This window comes from Manis pentadactyla, chromosome 16 (genome assembly GCF_030020395.1).
Source record: "Manis pentadactyla isolate mManPen7 chromosome 16, mManPen7.hap1, whole genome shotgun sequence".
Classification (NCBI taxonomy): domain Eukaryota; kingdom Metazoa; phylum Chordata; class Mammalia; order Pholidota; family Manidae; genus Manis; species Manis pentadactyla.
In genome coordinates, this window is record NC_080034.1 from 14,480,273 (window position 1) to 14,501,689 (window position 21,417).

Consider the following 21,417-nt stretch of genomic DNA (forward strand, 5'->3'; position numbering starts at 1 on the left):
GAAAAGAAAGCTATAATCAACCTGGCACATGCATTTACAAAATCAGACAAACCTCAATTCCAACAGAGACTAGATTAGAGGGGTTTCTCAAAGCAATTTACAATGCTAATGTTTTATAATGTCTTTTTTGACAAGACAGAGACAACTCAACTAAGTGACAAAACAATTAGCTAAATATTTCTAAATGGTCAGGAAACTGTACACAAGAACTGCAAATTAGTAATTAATGATTAACAGAGGCTTTCCAAAAGTATGCTATAAACTGTTCTCAATGGAACTCTCAGTTCTATACTATCAGTTAGTCTGGTGCTAATCAAGTCAAAAGAAAAGGCAATAGCAAATGTCAGAAGGAAATAATCTGATTCTCAAAGTACATATAAAACTTTTCTCAGAAAGTCTTGGCAGACAGAAAATGCTGGCTGTTACAAGGACTTAGCAAACTAGAGTTTAATACAGATTTGCCACATAAGAAGTGTCTGAAAGAACTAAATTCATAAATAACGCAGAAACATGCTTATGAGGAACACATACTTATGCTCTTGAACCTAAGTGGCTGGACTAAAAGATTTCCAAGGTTCTTTCCAAGTCTACAATCATAGTCCTTGCCTTTTTGATTATTATCCTTGACTACCCATAAATATTTGTTGCCACTATGTTTTGTTCCTGGCACTATCTATAAGAACAATGATTAGAGAAATTATAGCTAATAAAAAAGTAGACAATGAAAATAAAGAAAAATTAATCAAAGTACTGTATCCTCTATACATTTCTTCTGTAAACAAGTATCTTGATATTCCTACTTAGAAAGTACTTTCAGACAGTAAAATGAGGGAAGACTGACAACTTTTTAGGAGTCCACCTTTTAAGGACCCTTATTTTAGAGAAAATTATGAGGTGAGAGTTCCAAGCAAATAATGGATCAACGGTCAAAGAATTAAGATTACTTTTCCTTACAGAGAGAAAACAACTCTTCCATTTGAAGGTAATAATGCCAAATGTGGTTTAAGGATTAATAGATATTTACAGACAGGAGCTTTTTTAAAAAACTTATCAACAAGCGTAATTTACACTTACAGATCACACATCCTACCACAGAAAATCCAAAGCACCAAACTAGAGACTAGAAACAGCAAAAAGACTGTAAGATCTGTATATACTGAAGACATCACTACCTGGGTTCACCAAGAGTGTCAAAATATTTTAAACAAAAATCCACTCATTGTTATGGAAAAATAAATTGGAAAATATACACTAGAACAGTGAAACCTAAAGAGAAATTTCATTCTCATGGTCCATAGAAAGTTCTCAAGAGTATGTTGAAAAGCTCACCCGTTTTGAAATTTTGACCCTGTGCTTCACTGTATCTTCCATAGATTTGGTTTTGTCGTTTGTTGGTGTGTGCTTTGATAACCCAAGCTTTTCATATTCCATTGTTTTATCTTCACAATGGACTTCAACTTTAGCCTGGTTTTCCAAAATATCTGAATCTATTTCAGTCCTTTTATCTTCTTCAGCACAGCATTTCACACACACATATTCTTTGTCTTCCTCTCCCATTTGTTGTGCTTGAGAAAGACTTAACCCAACACAATCACCATGAAACCAGTCATCACATCTCCCACAGCCAACCATAAACCTGGAAGGGAAAAAAAAAACACAAGACTTTGATTTCATATACTTTCTTAAAAACTAATGTCAAAAGCAAGTCTACATGAAATGTTTTAATATTTTTCTGATATTTAGCATGTTTTCCACCTTTACCCAGTCTATCAGTTCAATGTGGAGCAAGTTTTCAAAGAAAAGAACATTCAATGAAAACAGAACTTTTAGAAAGTATTTCCCTTCTAGATGAATATTACTGGGGAAAAAACCCATTAAGGGTGAAGTAAGACACCTGACTTTTGTCAGTATACTATATAACAAAGTATAGTATAACAGTATTTCTACACTGAGAAAGGCAGTAAGATCTGTAATTTGATCAAACAACCCATCAGTTACAATTAAATTTACTACACAGACCTGTAATCATATATAAAACTGGAGAACTTCTTATCCAATTAATCATTTTAAATGACAAGTTTAAAATCAGATAGCAACAAAAATGCAATTCAAAAACTAACATAATGGAGCTTCTCAAATTGTTTTACTAACCACCTTAATTAACTAAGAGTTCAAAATATTCTGGCTCATGATACCAGAGATTTAGCTGAAGAATTTTAAGTACCTTTGAGTGTGGAATTCCTTACTACCAACCATATGCTTTAGATAATAAACTTGTTTTCCCAAATAAAGAGCACTATCACATCTTAACATGATGGTATTAATATACAAGCTGAATTTAAATTTTGAAACAATCTTCTCATTACTTTGCTGCACTTTACCTAAGAAATAACTTCAGTACCCAATGTAAAAGTCCAGGGACATGGGATTTATGACCCTATAAAATGTTTTCTAACTTAGTATCTGGAATTTCTTTTTAAGTACAAGGGCAAATCAGTTGTACTAATAGCAATTTGAGGAAGAAAGTATCTTGTTTACATGCTTTTCAACCCATTGTTAATCATGTTTGACATTTTCCTTTCTTCTTCACCAGTCAAGTAGTTCATGGTATGTTTCAAAGATTTAAAAGATTGAGGATTAAAAGGATTCTTTAATGGTTTAAACTCTGTGATTTTGATTATAGTGGCACCACCAAGGGTCAACTCCTTTGAAAACCTCTGGTCCAACAGGGAAGATGTTAAAGGTAAATACACTGTGTGATATGGCCAGCTGTCTCTAACTATACCAGATGTTGTTTTAATGACAGAACTATAAAAATCAGAACACTGAGTTTCAAGCCTTACTGTTCTGAAAGTCAATCCAAATACTCATTCTTCAAGAGTAGCACACTCTTCTTCCTCATGCGACTTTACATTGGGTACCAAACTACTGCTGTGCTTTATGAAAATTTACTTCCTCCTGCTTCTAATTCACCGTTCATTACCCTACTACTGCTATCCTGTGCTAGCTTTATCAGGTGAGTTACTTCCCCAGTGATTCATTTGGTTTGGGGGTTGGGGAGGGATCCTTCATGCCTTATATGCAGACAAAAGAAAAAAAAATATTGGATTCATCAGTCCAGTAAGAAAACTTTCAATCTCGTATTTGTTTGCAAGACAGAAATGGTTTCTTTAGGTTTGGGGAGATTTTAAATAGGCCCATGTTTCAATTATGCAGATCTTCCAGCCAACAGAGAAGGTCTGAAAAATGCAGGTGCTTCAATGTTCTACTTCAGGTTGCAGACTCCCAAGAACTGCTACTTCTTGAAAGTGACTAATATGAATGTGTTTGAAATACTGAAGAAAAGCTAATGATTTCCTTTTACTTCCACTGCCAGAGTGGTGCTATGATTTCTTCTAAGTCTGGAATAGTTTCAGCAAGACAAAGCTCTGGTTTAACTTAACAGTATGACCACAGCTATGCTTTTGCCCCAAAGCCACATCTTAGTATCAAATTACAAAGCACCTATTAAGAAACTTCAGTTTTATTTAACCAGAGAAGAGTCAGTCATTTTATGCTCATGAAATTTATTTAGGAATTATTTCAAGTCTATTTTGGAAATGTTTCCTCAAACTTGAGAGGCAGCTCTGAAAAGCGAATCTCTAGCGTCATCTACAGCTGTTATCTTAATAGTTTAGGTGTATATAAAATATACACATCAGAGGGGAACACATAATTCACTCCAAAGTGAGAATTATCCAAAATGTAAAAATGGATTTTTAGGCCTAAAACTAGTAATGTGAACTTTATGAACTGTACTTTTTAGAAAGGCTTATCCCAAAAAAACAGTATGTTTCTTCCCTTTCATATTATGACTCATGGTTTAAAAACATGGGGAATGGGAAGGAAGTATGGATCACATAGCTAACACAATTTCTTTCCCATTTTCTGCTCCATCCTTGAGATTTCTGATTACCGTTAGGCAAAATCACTTAAAGACTAACCTAGATGTTAAAATATTTCACTTAAAAAAATCAATGTTGTGTTTTGTAGCTCTGGATTAACTGCACCAAGTCAGCATGAATCGGTTTAAAAAGTTCAGAAATATTTCTGTCATGTCTCCTACTCTTCTATGTCCACACATGTAAGTTTAAACTAAACTAGAACTACTGTAATTAAAAACTAATTTGAAATTCTAACCTTGATGCCTATCTTTTAGCATAAGCCAAAATATCTTATTTTCAAGTTTCTTCAAAGTAAACCACAGCGCCAACAGCCCACTCTTAGCATACTGGTGTCAAAATGTACAATGGAACTGTTCAGAGATGGGCCTTCAGTTCTTGTAAATGTTTCCCTTCAGGTGACAACCTAGATCATATTACTATGAAAGTGTATGTACTCACCCTTTTCTAAGATGAAAGGTTCCTATTCCACATAAACGTGACTGTTTTTGACACTAACAATCTAATCTGCAGAGAAAAATACTTGCTATCAAACTTGTAAAATCCTAAGAAAAAGCAATCATTTATCCAGGAAAAAATTTCCTACTGAGAAAAAGGTTTCTAGTGAGTGTATAAAAGCCAAGAATCCACTTTGCTAAGGGAATTTGTTTTTTAATTTCACCCAATATACTAACCTGCCCCAACTGGACAAGAAAGTGTCCTATAAACTAGAGGATACCATTGTCTTTGGGAAAGGTAGGGAAATACTAGGCTACCAAGAAGGTAATCTGAAAAGACTAAGGTCTCTTCCTTCCAAAATGCCAACCAGTTTATGTTGAAATTCAAATACCAAATCTTTAGAATAGGTATAGAAGTTGCTTATGGTCAAATATTTGGCTATGCCATGAACAAATGAATTTTTAAAAATATAATTTCCAACTGGAAGTATATCCAGGAAACTAACTCAGTTGCAATACATGTAAAATGCTTAAGAGTTACAGTCTTTACAGAAGCAAGACTGTCACAAGTGCTACAAAATGTTATACTCACTAATAGCTTTCAATGTGGCTAGTGCATGAGAACAAAGAGATGGAAGAAAGTTATTTCCAGATATACTCTTAATAAATTTGTATTCTTACACATGGATTAAAATAGGAGCCTCAATGAATACAAGCACAATATATCAAAGTAGTAGTGAAGTCTAGTTGACAGGTAAAGAAAAAAACAATTACTTAGGCTTCTTTATTCACAAAATTGAGGTAATGTGAATGTTGCTTCCAAAATTGTTTCCAATGTTGTCATAAATCATTCATGTAAAGTACATCGGGTAAACTCAAACTCCCTACACATCTCATATTGAGTCATTTTCCAGACTAGGGCAAAGAAACTCCAGGTTTTATAGAGTAGATCCAGTAGGCAGTATTAGATTAGTCTTTAGGAAAATAACCACTGATGTTCATCAAGTGAGTCATTATTAAACAGCTTGGGCAAACTTGGGCCATCAGAACACTTTATCTACAAAAATGCTATATTATAACATACTTAAAACATTGCTTCCAACTCCATGACAGTTTCATTTTAGCAACTCATTCACTTTAAGATTCCTATTCCAACACTTTGACCACATGACAGATGATTCATAAGATTCTGGCAAAGAGAAAAGCTCTGGCTTAAAAGAATACTTAGAAGCACCTTCCAGCTCTTAATTCTCTTAGGCCTAAAAATTTAACAGATCCACTTCAGAGTATTTGAATACCATGTTTTAGATAAAAAGCATGAAGAGTATATACATGTGAGGGCAAATGGAACACTTCTTCAAGACACACTTTTTAAAAACTGGAATGTTGTTATAAAGTAACCACTGCCACTAAAAATAGGCTATCTGCTGAATCATGAATTAAATCATCCTTTGACATACAACTTATTTTATATAGTCCCAAGAACTCCCACCCACTCTACCCAACCACCAAGCCCCACATCAAAATAATGTATTACAACAAACTGTCCCTCCCTAAAGAGTTTCACTTTTATGTAATCTGATAGTATTGGGAAAATCAATTCTAACATTTACTTTCATGAATAAGGATAATACTACAATGTGCAAATTAATGTTTTATCGTATCAATGTTGATAGAAGCTCCAACAGCCATCTGAACACTTGGACAGGATAATCTTGTAGCTGCAACTCCATTTCACCTTGTTTTCCTTTTCTTAAAAAGCCAGCAAATTTAGAAAAATAATGGGGGGGAGATAGTGTTATAAAACAATGTAACACTGAATCCTAAAAAAGGAATGCCAAAGGGCAAGATCAAAATTCACAAGAAATCCTCCAAATCACTACAACATTCAAAAAAGAAATACAGGTTTTCACTCCATTCCATGGTACATTCAAAATTCACCTGGGTAATGTTAACAGTTGTTTTAGTATCATTTCATTCCAAGGTCAAGTTTGAGAGTTAGGAAGTGGTGATATCGTCATAGTTAAGCGTGCTTCATTTTACCAAAAAAAAAAAAAAAAAATCTTCAAAAGAAAAATAGAATTTCCATTATCACCTTCACATTTTATTACTACTACTTCTCAAGCCAAGTAGCTTACAGACCCCAAAGCAGTGTAACAGTTTTCTGATTAGCAGAAAGCTTTTTTCAGACACAAGGACTAAATTACACTAACAGGTTACAATGACAAAATATTTCCATATATACCAGCTGTTGGTCAGGTTACGTTGTTTAAAATGTTGTAGGATGATATATTTATAAATTGAGTGACTCCATCTTCCTATCATTTATCCAGTATTGATGAGGGATTTTTGTTTCTGCAAAAGTCTCTGTATGTTAAATAATTTTCTATAAAAAAGTTCCCACACTAATCGCATCCTAAAAAAGCAGTTTCTCTTTAGTGTACGTATCACTCACACACACACACATACATACATACATACATACATACATACATACACACACACCTGTTGCCATGTGGTTTTTTGCAAAACCCACACTGCTTGCTGGGAGTCCATATATATTTGCTTTCGAATGAAGAGCTATGATCTGAGCCTTCTCTTTTTACGGTAGCTATGTTGTCTGGAATGAACAATGGTGGCTCATCCAAAGAAAAACTTTTGCTGCTTCTTCTTTGGCGGGGCTGTAGGCTCTTCTCGGGTTTTTTTAGTTTCAGTTTCTCCTCCTCCTTAACATGCTCTATGCTACCTGAGTGGTCAAGCTCTTCCTTCATGTGACTATTGGTTTTCATTGCTGGAGCCAGCGGCTGGGGCTTATGGCACTGTTTCTGGCTGGAATGTAACAAATGTCCAGTTTGTACAGGATGATGAGGTTCTTTTGAGCAACCAGGGTGACCTTGAGACTTATCGCTCAAAGAATGAGTTAATAAGGGTTTGGAAATATGTACTAAATTTTGATCCTGTGATGTTTTCTTCACTACAGAATGAGCTTGATTTTTCATAGATTTCACCCCAGAATTGCAACTCTGAAACTTTGAATCTTTACCAACTTTCTTTCTCACTTTGACTGGCCTATGAAAATTTTGCTGAGATTCTGGCTCATCAACATTTCGTTTTACACTTTTGACATTAACTTTAGTTTTGTTACGCATTAATTCACGCTTTACTGCAACCATTTTTTTCAGAGTATCTGCGGTCACGTTTTGCTTAGAATGAATTACAGGTTTTGCATGTTTGGATTTTATGTTTTTTGACTCTAAGCAAGAAACACTACTTGCCCTGCTATTCCTATCATCCTGAAGGTTTGCTGTTTCATGAGACTCCGTTTTAATACTTCCAAGAATATTCAGCTGTTCTGAATTTTGGTCAGCTGCATCACAAACAGCATTTTCTAAAATATCACTTTCTGATTCAAAAGTACTGGTATCAACCATATCTAAGTTCGATTTATTAAATTCACTGCTCTCCAACTGTTTATCATAAGACTCTATGTTTTTACAATAACCCAATGGTTCCATTTCATTTCTCTGAAGGGAGTTCTTAGCTTCATCAGCAACTTCCATGGTATTCTTCAATTCCAAATTACATTCATTTACTTCGTCCACAGAACTGGACAAACCTACAAGGTTCCTTTCTGTCTCATTTGTGCAGGCAACACCACTAGAGAAATCAGCAGATCCAGGGTCCCCAGGAATTTGGTCATCTCCATGAGATAAGTTTACTATCTCCTTTGATTCCTGTGCAGCTTTTCCCTTTGCCCTCACTTCTTCATCAACAATCTCATCCATTTTATCCGAAACAGAATCATTCTCTTCATGTTCTCCTTTATCTGAAAACTTCAACAATGGGCTACCAACAGTCTCGGTTTTACATTCCATTAAAGTTTCATTTTTCTTTTCTTCAATACTAACACAAGTCTCTGAAAGGAGTGGACAGTTTATTTCAGGAGACGGCACATTTGCTTCTCCCTGATTAGTACACTTCTGCTTAGACTCTAACCCAGCTTCATCATCCTTCATTTCAAGACCAGGTGACACTGAAGAATGACTTGGAGACACCGATACTTCTGGCGCTGCTTCAACTTGCCCAGTATGTCGGCTGCTCCTTCTCTCTTTATGGTACTCAGGTTTCGGTGATGCACAAGCTTCTTTAATCTGACACCTCTCTGGTTGTTTCACCCCTGCTTTAGGGGCAGATACAGTCTTCCCAGATGCTTTTTTTGTGCTATTTAAAGGTGCTGCATTTGAACGCTTGGCAATAGTGCTTTGTCGCAAACTTCTTACTTGTTCTATCACAAGGGAAAAAATAAAATAAAAATAACTTAGCTATTTTGTCATGTGCTTTTATGTCAATGCAATTTAGACTATATCACTTCTTTATTCTGAGCTATAAAATTTATTTGCTCACTCAACAAGAATGTATTAAACAATTACTCATGATGGTGATTTTATACGTACGTATATGTATACAAATGCACATATATATGCATGTATACACATACACATACACGTTAAATTTTATACTTACTCAGTTCTTTAAATTCTGGTGGGAGGAACCCTCTATAAAATTCAGACTGATACTAAACTTTACTATATAAGACAGAAATGTTTTCATCAGTTTCTTTTCTATAAGAAGAAAGCTGGGAGTAAGAGAAGTTAAATAAGCTTCCCTTTACATTAACACCCATCTTAAGCAAGACTGTCTTAAAGTTTTAAACATTTTTAAACATATAAAACCAAATTCAGGTGTCAATAAACTAAATAAACTAAACCATCTATCATAAACAGGATCTGTATGAGTTTCAAAACACAGCCTCAAAAAAACTCTTAATTCCTTTAAGAAGGGTTTCCACTTACATCACCATTTTAACATTCAAGCTATTCCTAAGAGAAGAAATGAAGTATATACACTAGCGTATGAGATACAGATCAACAAACGGAGAAATTACAATTAAAAAGATTTAAGCCAAGAAAACGTATCATAAAGGAAAATGAAGGAAAGTATGAAAATAACTTAATAACGCTTCCCACCTTTAACAATACTAACAAAGTATCCTCTAAATGAGTTTTTCCTCCTTTCCCTATCTGGATACATCCTCCAGGTAAAAAGAAACTGGGAAGAGAGCTGAATAATTCACTAAGTAGAAAAACAACCCAGAAACCAAAATAAAAAATAGAAGCCTTTTTCCAAGTCTATGTACATCCAGTACTTCTAAACCAATTCTGCATAAAGCTCAACACTACCAACCCAAAACAGAGAAAAGAACCCCCTTCCTTTCAGTGTAAAACCCTACTGTGCACCAATATTTAGAACATTTCCTTATTTGTCATCTATCACTAAACTGTGAGATTCTTAAAGAAGGTATCATATGTCCTCATTTCTCTTAGCAGTACTGGGTGATGTTTAGTCCCGACATAATTATTAATAGCACACGTTTTCACTCTCCCAAGTGTCCCTTGGGAGACACTTGAACAACAAATCATATGGTCACCCTCACCTTAGAGACCTTTGTGATCCCCCAGGAACTGGCACTGTGTTAGTACTCAACAACTTTTTAAACTTACTTAGAAGATTATGAACTGTTTATCACATGCTCAGATATGTAACATTTTTAAGTAACTAAAATGTTAATCATTTGTTATCAGTATTTAGATGATTTTTATAGCTTTAAAGATAACTTGTAATAACTTACAGCCCTACTTCACTCATGTGCCCTAAAATAAAATACATAAAGAACTTTTAACACCCCTTACCCAAGTGGTTGCTAAAAAATGATAACTGAATAGTATATTCAACTGTGGAGGTGTTCAGATAAAAAAATTATTTTCCAACAGTAACTGATTTACTGAGCAAAGGATAGTCACTTTTTCTCCTCTAGTTGTAAACTGCCTGAATTTCAAAGCATAGCTGTTTAGCTAAACATTCTCATTATTTGTCTACAATGTTCATTTCCTTTTCATTTCTCAAAGCTACAAGTATATAGCAAATAACTTATTTTAAAAACTATTTTAAAATATATCAATCAAGGAGAATATAAATACATACATCTAAGTTAATCCACTTTTTAAAACCCCACACTAAAGCTATACAAAATGCATAAATCTAAAAGGAAAGGAAGAGGAGAAAAAAGTGATAATTTTGGAATTCAAGCAGGAAATAACCAAGAAGTAACTAATCAGGAGATCCAAAGAGAGACAAACACTTAGCTGGCAGTGTTGGCAAGAACCAACACCAGTAATACCTCCAAGGCCTTAGGCACTGGTGACCCCAGTGGGGATAAAGGCAGGTGGTTAAAATAAGGATGAGTTGAAAGCTGTTAAGAACCAGTCAGATCCCTAGCTCCCTCTCTGCAACTCTATCTGTTGGGCAACTGCCTTCACTGGTCCTAATCCAGGACTGGAGGCTAATTCTCTGCAGAATATAAAACAGAGTTTCTAGACTAAAGAACACCAAGCACAAACAATAGTGGCAGTGAAGTACACTGAAATTTATGATTAAGTGAATTTGTATACAGTTGACCCTTGCGCAACATGGGGGTTAGAAGCACTGACCCTTCATGTAGTCAAAAATCTGCATTAACTTTTGACCCTCAAAAAACTTAATACCCTACTATTGACCAGAAGTCTTACTAATAACATAAATCACTGATTAACACAGTCTGTATGTGACATGAATTATATATATTGTATTCTTACAATAAAGCTAGAGATAAGAAAATGTTAAGAAAAATTTAAGAGAATATAAAATACATTTACATTACTGTATAGTATTTATTGAGAAAAAACTCACATATAAGTGTATCTGTGCAGGTCACACCCATGTTGTTTGAGGGCCTACTGTATACTGAAGCTCAGTCTCCTGAGTCAGCTTCCCTCAAGGGCTCTCATAGCCCACTACCAACCTAATGAACTTATGAAAATAAATTCTGACACCTAGATTCTTCCAAAAAACAGCACAGCCAGATCACCACAGTGACGTTCCCAGCTGACAAAACCCAGCCCACAACAATTAAAAGGCTCCATATGGTTTTAGTTTCCTACTCTAAAATATAAGCAAGCAATTAAGTCCCTGATATGAAACATAGAGGCCAAAAAAAATAAACCCAACAACGTAGAGAAACTATGAAAGGAGATTAAAAACAAAAAAAAAACACTTGTAAGCACCCTACAAAACACCACAGAAGATACTGTGTCCATCCAACAGGACTGCAGTGCTACAAAAAGGATTATTCCCAAAGCAAAAAGGAGCATTCAGAAATTAGATTATGTAGAATTTGATGGAAAAGTTGGAAGGTAAAAATGAGAAAATTTCAGCAAGTAAAGGAAAAAAACAAGTAGGGAAGATAAAGAAAATGGAAAGACTAGTCGCTGTTATCTAACAGGGGGAATTACAAATGAAATAACCCAAGAAATTTCCTCAGCACTGAATAGTAATGTTTTTCAGATTAAAAGGTACTACTGAATACCCAGCTCAATACATAAAATACATCTACACCAAGATATATATTATCAGAAATATCAAAACACTAAAGCTAACAAGGAGTCCACAAACTTCCAGAAGTAGGTAACATACTAAAAGTAAAAAGAAGAAAAAAAGGGAGGGCATAGAATAAAGTTCTTAATAACACTGAAGCTAGAAGAAAAAGGAGCAACATTTTCAAATTTCTGAAAGAAAATGATCTCCAACCTTGAATTCTATGTTCAACCAGACCATGTTTCCAAATGTGAGAACAGATTAAATAGATTTACAAACATACATGGTTCAAAAAAATACACCTCCATGTCCCTTTTTCTCACAAAACTATTTGAAGAAATATGTCACCAAAATGAAGGGGTTACACCAAAAAAGAGAAAACAAGTACTGCAACACAGAGGAGAATCTCAGAAGAATGGTAAAGAGGCCCTTGGATATAGCTATGCACCAGGCTTATAGGGTTAAGACACGAACCAGTCCACATAAGGAACAGACCAGAAGGTTCCAAGAGTTAACTCTTCAACAAAATAAAAGGGACAGAGTATGATACAGTATCTTTAGGAAAGACTTCAACAACTGGCAGAGCAGTTGAGGTGTCATTACTGACAGGTACACAGAAAACTGTAAAAATGTACAAACCTATAAGAAAATAAACAACAAAAATAATTATTAATCAGAAAGACAAAGTTATATAGGAAAAGTAACCAGTTTAATTAAATGGATCATCTTTAATAGCATACAGTCACAATAACAAATAATTACTAGTGATCTAACAAAATTTTTATTAGAAGGATGAGATCATGTACTTCTGTGTGATGGAGTCAAGAGGAGGAAAGGGTGCTAAATTTACAACCCAGAATAGGAAGTCAATAAATACCACATCAGAATAATCAAAAAGCAGCAATATACATGTTAGAGACATGGAAGTAAATACCAAAAAACTGACAAAACCAACTGAAACAGTTAATAGTGGTTTCCTCTGAGGTAAAGGAAATAGGTAGTGGAGTGGTGAGTATTGGAAACTTACAGAACTAGTCACTCTTTAAATTATGTGAATGTGTAATTTAATAAATGTTTTTCAAATTGTACTACCTGATATAATCTTAAAATTGATCACTATCAAAATACTCAGATTAGCCAATACCAAGAAAATATGATCTCTCCTCAACAAGTTTATAATCTATCACATGGAAAAGTTGGGAGGTAAAGATGAGAATATTTCAGCAAGTAAAGGAAAAAAACAAGTAGGGAAGATAAAGAAAATAGAAAGGCTAGTCCCTGTTATCTAACAGTTGAATAAAAGAAGTTCCAGAAAGCAAGTGGTAAGAAAATAAAGAGGGGAATTACAAATGAAATAACCCAAGAAATTTCACCTTGAAATCTCACCTGTCCTTACACCTTTGGTTTTCTAGCTAGATCTCTTTGGAAGGATTACCTTGTGCCATCAAACGAGGTGATTTTCTTGGTGATCTCACTGAATTTTCTTCTACTTTGTCCCTCAAATTCCTGTTAGGTAAAATCAGTTCTTCTTCATCAATGGTATCATTGCCACTTTCTTTAACAACTCCTTCATCCATAATATCATCAAGGCCAACAACTAGAAAAAACAAAAAAATAAAAAAAAATTTTTTAAACACTGGGACATTATTTAAAAGGCAGTACAAACATTGTGAGACAGTTTAATGCAGTACTACATAGTCATGAAAATTCCTAATACGTGACACTGTCACTACTAAGTTGCCAATTCAGTTTCACAAACTTCTACCTTATGAGGTAACTAGCCAAAGAGAGTATTAGCTATAATCTTTCTTTGTTTTGACCTACACTATCACTCTCCCTATCATTCACGGTACCTTTGTCAACCTTAAAAGCAACTATACCTGGAGTACTCAGTTATCCCAAAGTGGTACAAAAGAGTCCAATACCCTAAAAAACTTGTGATTCTAGGGTCATGCTAGTACCAAAAGATTCTAGTTCTAACTGTAATTATATTACTTAAAGTCTTTACGCTACATGTGTGAATGTAAATAATGCAGATATACTTTGGAATGATAGGAAAACACACACACACACACACACACACACACACACACACACACACACACACACACACACACACACACACACACACACACACACACACACACACACACACACACACACACACACACACACACACACACACACACACACACACACACACACACACACACACACACACACACACACACACACACACACACACACACACACACACACACACACACACACAGAAATGAAAAACATAATGTAAGCCTCCCCTGCCCTGCAAAATGCCAGGAAAAATGGGAGGTGTTTAATATAGCTACATAGATAATTACCTTCTCCAAGTCAAAGGACAAATATATTCATTTAACGGAGAAGTGGCGAGGTGGGGGAGATATGGAAAAAGACTGGGGGATACCAAAGAAAATATAAAACTATATTTATATCATCAATGCATTTATTTCTATATATAACGAATGTCACTTAATTAGCTGACATACAGCAATTTTAGATGTGTAAGTGTATGAAATCTCATAAAAAGAATACAAATTTTTAGATCAGAAAGCCTAGACTCAAATCCTTGCTAAAACACTTAACTAAAATTTGACCAAGCCACTTAAGCTAAGTTTCTTTATCTCCAAAATGAGTATAACAATACCTGTCCTACCTACCTCACAGGCTGTTGTGAGGCCCAAGTGAGAAGATGTGTGAGAACTCACTTTGTAAGCTTTAGAATACTAAACAAATGTTAGTTATTATCTTCATCTTAGGGTTAGAAGGAACCTCTAGAAGTTATCTAGTCCTCATCTTTGTATCCAAGTAGAACTTCAATTAAAATAGCTCAACAAGATAGTGGTCTATCCTAAAATTTAAAGAGAACAAATTCTTTATAAATATACTTTCAAATGATACAATCTTTTTGAAGAGCACTTTGACAACAAACAGAATCGTGAAACTGCTTATACACTAACCAGTGAATGATGGAGAAAATAAATTACAAAAAGAAACGCTGGCTAGAAAATACAGTATCTTTAATCAGCAACAAATGAAATGCGTGTGTGTATGTACATTAAGACAAACCAAAAAAAGTGTCACAGGAAGTAGATGAAAATTATAACAAGTTACTCTATAAAATACACATTTTTCTTATTTTCCACATTTCCTGCTATGTGCATTTATTACTCTCAAAAATAAAGTCAACGCTTTTTAACCACTATGATATGCACTAAAAGCTAAGAGAAGCATATACTTCTGGAAAATTGATCAGGACACATTTAAGATATGATTAGGGGAGAAAAAGGTGAGTTCCATTAAGGCTATTCCACCATGATGGAATACTTACATTGTCACACATTCACACTCATTCTCAAAGAATTTTTAACATTAGATTAATAGTTCCACTGTTCATTTATGAGAGCAAAATTTAAGACTACTTGTCATTTATATAACTGAAAAGTAGTTTCATTTATGTAAATTTTACATAAAAGCATATATATATATATAGTACATGCATTACAAACATACATAGACAGAAATGGATGGGGGGGGAAAGCACCAGGGTATTATCAGTGATTATCTGTAGTGGTAAGGTGGATAAGGAATTTTGGGCGTTTTTTAAAATAAGTCATTATTATACTGTCTCTGTGTTCTCTGTTTTCTACAGTCAGCACATACTTTGTATTGTAATCAGGAGAGAGAGGAACAATTCAAAAGAAGAAAACACTTCAGGAGAAAAGTAACTAAATCCAGATTAATACTGTTTGCTGATGGGGAATGAAATGGTATGTTATGAATTTTAGGGCTATATTGCAAAGCAGAATCAACAGAACTTAGCAGGTAAAATCCAAAGGTCGATTATTATTTAGCTTTTATCTTACTCCATTTCCTAGAAGCTCTGACACAGCTGACCTCTCTCCCCTCCCAGACTCCCTTTCTCCTTACTTGGCTTTTGAACATCACACATCCTCTTATCTCACTAGTCACTTCTCAGTATCCTTTGATAGAGCCTCCTCTTCTTGCAGATGATATCTACACGCTGGAGGACTTAAGGGTTCAGCCCCGCCATCTCTCTTCTTTATCTATATTCTCTCTTGCCTAAAGTGATCTGATCCAGTCCAATCTACAGTCCTCCAACTCCCAAAGTTATTCTGTCCAGCCCCAAGCTTACAGTTGACCTCTGTAAGAATATGATCTGACATATCCACTAGATCTCAAAGCTTAACATACTGAAAATAAACACTGCTTCCACCATCCCTGCTCCCCTCAATAAAACTGGCCCAGTAAATAAATGGAACCTCCATTCACCCAATTACTCAACCTTAAACTCTACAAATATCCTCAGCTCCTCTCTCTCCTCTTAGCCTACGTCCAAGAGGTCAGAATATCCTGCTAGCTCTATCTACAAAGTATCACTCATCTGACCATTTGTCACCTCCACAGCAAATTTTCTACACCATCTAAATCACCTCTCAAGACTACACTACAACAGTGTCCCAGATTCCTCTACTGCCACCCCCAAAACACACAGTCATTACACACAAGATTTACTCTTCACAAAGTCATCTTTGTGATCCTCTTAAAATATAAAGTCACATCACATCATGTTACCACTCTTCTGTCAATACCCTCCAAACTACCAACACATTTAGATTTATTTATGTTCCAAGTCCTAGCCAGGGTCACAGGGTCCTGAGATCTTCCCCAGCCAACTTCTCTGACTTAACACCTACCATCTATGACTCACTCTGCTCCAGCCACACTGGGCTCTCCTGAACACAGGAAAGCCTAATGCCATGTCGGCACCTTTGTACTTGACACTCTCTCTGCCTGGAGTGCTTTTCTCCCAAACATCCATATGGCTCACCCTCCGGCTTCATTCAAGTCTCACTCAAGTATCACTTCATCACAGATACCTTTCCTAAGGATCTTACCCAAAACAGCTCATGCTCCCTCCCATCATCACTGCCGACTAACTCTAGTGTACTTCATCCTTTATAACGTTTCACTACCTGATTCAAAATCTATTAACTAACTACATTCTCCACTAGAATTTAAACTCCACAGGTTGGGGACTTTGTCTCTTAATCATTGTTGAAACTCCAGAACCTCTAACAACCTGGTATACAGTTAGGTACTCCAGAAATATCTGCCGAATAAAAGGATTAGGGGGAAGAAGGGGCCAGGAAAACGTAACTGTGATGAATGAGAGAAAAGCATTTCCATTAACTGAAAGAGCAGTTAGAACTAATTTTGAAGTGAGGTATAGACTTCATTTTTTGGATACACTGACACCTGAAGATAAAGAGCAGACAGGAGCAGCATTAGGTAAGCACAGCCTCACAAAGAGGAGGAAGGAGAATTTCCCAGAAGCAGGATAGGGAAGGTTAACTGCCTCAGCGAACAAAGGAAGAAGGAAAACCCACCATCAGGACACAAAGTAGCAGAGGATCAGAGAGCAAGAGATTAAAATGACAATGAGTGAAGAATGACAACTGCAGTTTTTTTTAAATAAATGTAATGGTAAAAGACAGAAAAGGGGACAATCAGCTAAAGGAAGTTAAAGGGACAAAAGATGGTTCTTCTATGTAAGTGACAAAAGGGGAGGAGAATGGGGATGGGGGAAGGAGGAGTGGTAGGGAAAGTCACCTGTACAAAGAGGGAGATGAAGGAACAGGAAGTGGGGGGGGGGAGGGGAAAATTAACAGAGATCTGACCGTGTGTGTGCCAGAAAGTTAACTTGGGAGGTAAGTGACGCCTTGAAGTCCCAACATCATGCAAAAACCTCCTACATCAACAACCTACAATTACAATACCTCAGACTACACTTGAGATGTTTCGCAGAGATGGAGATTTCCAAGAATGAAGCTTTTTTGGACTCCTACTACACCCAGCAACACATTTCCTTCACCTCAAAAAGTCCATCTTAACATTAAATCAAACTCTACATTGTCGCCATTTCTAGGCCTCTCATGATGAACAAGGCCCCATAAGGCACCCACTTAAACTCTCAGCACCTCAAATTCTTCTATAAAATGGGAGAAATAATAGTGCTCATAATGTTGCTATAATACTTGGCTTGCTTGGAACAGTACTTAGCACTAAGAAAACCCTAAATTAACTGTTAACTTTTTTTTCAGTCTGCCAGTTTATGTACTCCACCACCATCTAAATTATGTATTCCTTCTCCTTTACTTCTTTCCTCACTTCCCCCCAGAACAAATCAACCATTCAAAAAAAGTACCTGAGATTTCTTCCTTCTAATCCATCCATTCATCTGATTAAAGTAATTCACAGTACAGAATGAACAATCTCTAGGAAAACCCTCCTAGAGGTTTAAAAAACAAAGTATTTGTGTTTTAAAGAGTTTAATCCAACTGCCTCTGTTAAGAAAGTGAGTAGAGGTAAAAGAAAATCTGGGTTCTTTTCAGAATACTGCCTATCCTCAGGTATTGCCCATACCTCCAAGCCTCCCTCTACCACAAGGCAAACTGAGATTCAGTATTTGGTATCTAACTTTTAAAAAAGTCATCAGTCCTTTTCAATACACCCATTAAATTGAGAACTCTGGGTGACACACATACAAAAAAATGCAATGGCCCAAATTCTTTAGGAGGCAAGTATATAGCCAGGCCATGCAGAGGAAGAAACAATATGCTTTTCCCTCCCTCCCAACTGCAGAGTTAGGTGTCATTCTCATTTTGAAATTTGACAAAAAATCTAATCATACTCAGAAATCTCCTTGAGCCTGAATTTAGATCACATTAAAATTCTTCCCATTCCTTTCCCCCAACACAGCCCACCACCAAATGGCCCTAATTAAATCTGCTGAACTCCGAAGCCAGTGAATTCTATGTGAAGTCCTCCTGACACTAATATTACTTTATGCCAGACTATTTATTTCCAATCTATTTTGGTGGGTGGGAGGAGAAAGGAGGTAAATGAGATAAAAAGACAATAAAAGCAAACCATTTGAAGTTGAATTTCCTGAATTTCTCAACAACTGGGATTAGTTTAAATCACTTTAATACCATATGAAAGAAGAACCCCAGTACAGTAGGAAACTCTTCACATCTGACATGCCTTAACTCACACTGTCAGTACAAAGCCAAACTCAAAATATTTCCAAGACAGTTGTTTCCCCATTATAAAAACTGGCATTAAGTATAAGACTTGAGAAAAATCTGCAGAGCATATCTTTGCATTTTCACAACAATAAATGTTAGATATCTATTTTATAGGACTTGTGCTTTTCCCCTAACATTGCAGAATGCCAGCCGGCCTCCCCTTGGTCTCCCTTCAGTGAGAGCTCTTTCCTTTATGGATGATTCATACATTCATTCCAAAAAGAGCCTGTGGCATAATACATACCATCAAGTCGTTTGCTACATAAAATTAACCACTTTGGGGTGGATTTATCACTTTAGATATTAGCATGTTCCTAATTTGGAAAATACAAATAATGTTACTGTACATACATACTGTTAATTCCTCTTCAATTCATTCTATACAATAAACTTAAGGGCACAAATTTACTGAATCAAAGAAGGCAAATATATATATTTTACTGTTTTGCATGCCTCATCATTGGCTTTCCACAAAGATTACAAATGATTTACAATGCAAAGAGCTTCATATTAAATCTCGGAACTCACTGGCCCTGGGTTCCAAATTTTTAAAGGAAACACAGTTACTAGAAAAAGCTTAACACTTCAGATGTGCATAGTGCCTTTTTATATTTCTTTGGCTTTGCCCACTCACCTACACAGGTTTTTAATGTGTTTTTCTCTCAATTTATATGAAAAATTTATGTAAGATAATATGTGTTACTTTTTTGATATATTTTATCTTGTTTATTTCGTGTCAATCTAAGTTTAGTTTTCTTCAGAATGCTGTCCTCAGTTACTCCAATACTATTAAATTAACCCCCTTTCTGCTATACTTTAACAAATCTTATACTAAAATGTGTACAGTATTTCAACTTTTACCAAACTCAATTTTGGGGAAAACAGATCAGTATTTTGTGGAAAAGGGGTTTTCTATCAAACAAATCTAAAAGACAGACAAAGGGTTAAGCAAATTTAAAAGTTTCTTCCCTGCAGATCTTCAGTCTTCAAGAGGCTAACGGGGATTTTATGAAGGAAAGAACTTCACATGACATATATAACTGTTTCCCTAGCTTTGTATTCACACACAAACACACCAAAAAACATACACCAGAATGCTAACAGGTAATTTCAGAGATTTTTACCTTTCTTCCTATTCCCTAATGTATCTCACATTTAAAATGTTTTAGTAAAAAAAAAATTTCCAAAAAAATGTGTGAATGCATGTGTGGATGCCTAAAAAAAGCTAGAGAGACAAACACTAAACAAAGAGTTTTCTAGGCAGAATATTATTGATGCCATTTTTTTAGTTTTTAGTTTTTAGGTTTCTTTTTTATCAGTTAGTTATACATGCACATGGTTTTACAGAGTTGTTTCTAGTTCCATAAAGCTTGTTAAAAAAAATTAATGCCCAGTAACCACTTCCTCTGCACTTCCCCAGTGAGCCTCAATTTCTTCACTGGGAAAATGCAGACATTACTACACTTCACTGAAAGGTTGCTGGGAAAACTGAATAAATTAATGAAGCTCTAATACAGTGCTTGATATACAAACAATAAGATCTTAAATAGAAGGTAGCCATTATTAGTATATCCTGGCAGATTTTTTCAAGGAACTTTCTATACTCCTAAGTGTTCTTCATTTGACCCCTTCCCAACTGTCTACAATAAGTTCTTATTGTCAAGATTATTCTAGCAAACTAATATAAAAGTGAGATGACCATTCCCTACAATTTAACATTTTAATTCCATCCTAAAATACTATAAATGATTTACCTTTAATTCCTTTAAAAATATTAAGTACCCACTATGCTAGCTACATTATTCTAGATGCCAATGATAAGGAATTCTTAAAACCAATGAGATGGTTTCTTCAACAAATAAATATCTAGAAAATGGGAAGACAGGTGAGGAAAACTTATACAGACTGAAATATACTTAACTTATATATCAATCAATAGAATATATTGACCTTATCTCAATTCTAATTCAAACTATAAAAAAAATAATAATATTGAGAGAATTGGGTAAAACTGGAAGTTGTATATTTGATAATATTAAGAAGTATCTTTAAATGTTTTAGGCAGGAAATTATTATTGTAGTTATTTTCCTTAAAAATAAAGAATTCTTAAGGGGGATTACTCCCTGATAGAATAAAACTAACTGTAAATCAACGATTAATGCATGCTTTAAATATCCTTGATTTTGATCATTTAAAGGGTGTCAGATGATCAGCTATGGAAATACATTTTTCTGATAATATTCCTTTCTCTTAAAAAAAAAAGCAGTTCCTGTGTGGTGATCTCCAATAAGTTCTTCACAATGGTATAAAGGGCATATCAAAGTGTGGGCAAAGGGTTTGTCTGTGTTTATACAGAGGATCAAAGCCTAATTTGGCTACCCAGAAAATGAATTAAGATATGATATGAAGAACTTCCAACA

General features: G+C 35.2%; 1 protein-coding gene across 5 annotated transcripts in view; it reads right to left on the reverse strand.

Moving 5' to 3' along the window:
• The window catches only part of PHF3 (PHD finger protein 3), an 84,758-nt gene that overhangs the window by 27,463 nt on the left and 35,878 nt on the right, over positions 1 to 21,417 (reverse strand). For 4 of the 5 annotated variants that reach the window (XM_036916259.2, XM_036916261.2, XM_036916260.2 and 1 more), the window contains 3 exons: positions 13,284 to 13,445; positions 6,884 to 8,663; positions 1,330 to 1,636 (listed from right to left, as the gene is read on the reverse strand). In XM_036916259.2, coding sequence (XP_036772154.2) covers positions 1,330 to 1,636; positions 6,884 to 8,663; positions 13,284 to 13,445 — 2,249 coding nt within the window. Of the gene's footprint in view, positions 1 to 1,329; positions 1,637 to 6,883; positions 8,664 to 13,234; positions 13,446 to 21,417 lie in introns of those variants that run through there. The other variant, XM_036916264.2, reaches the window with a different exon arrangement.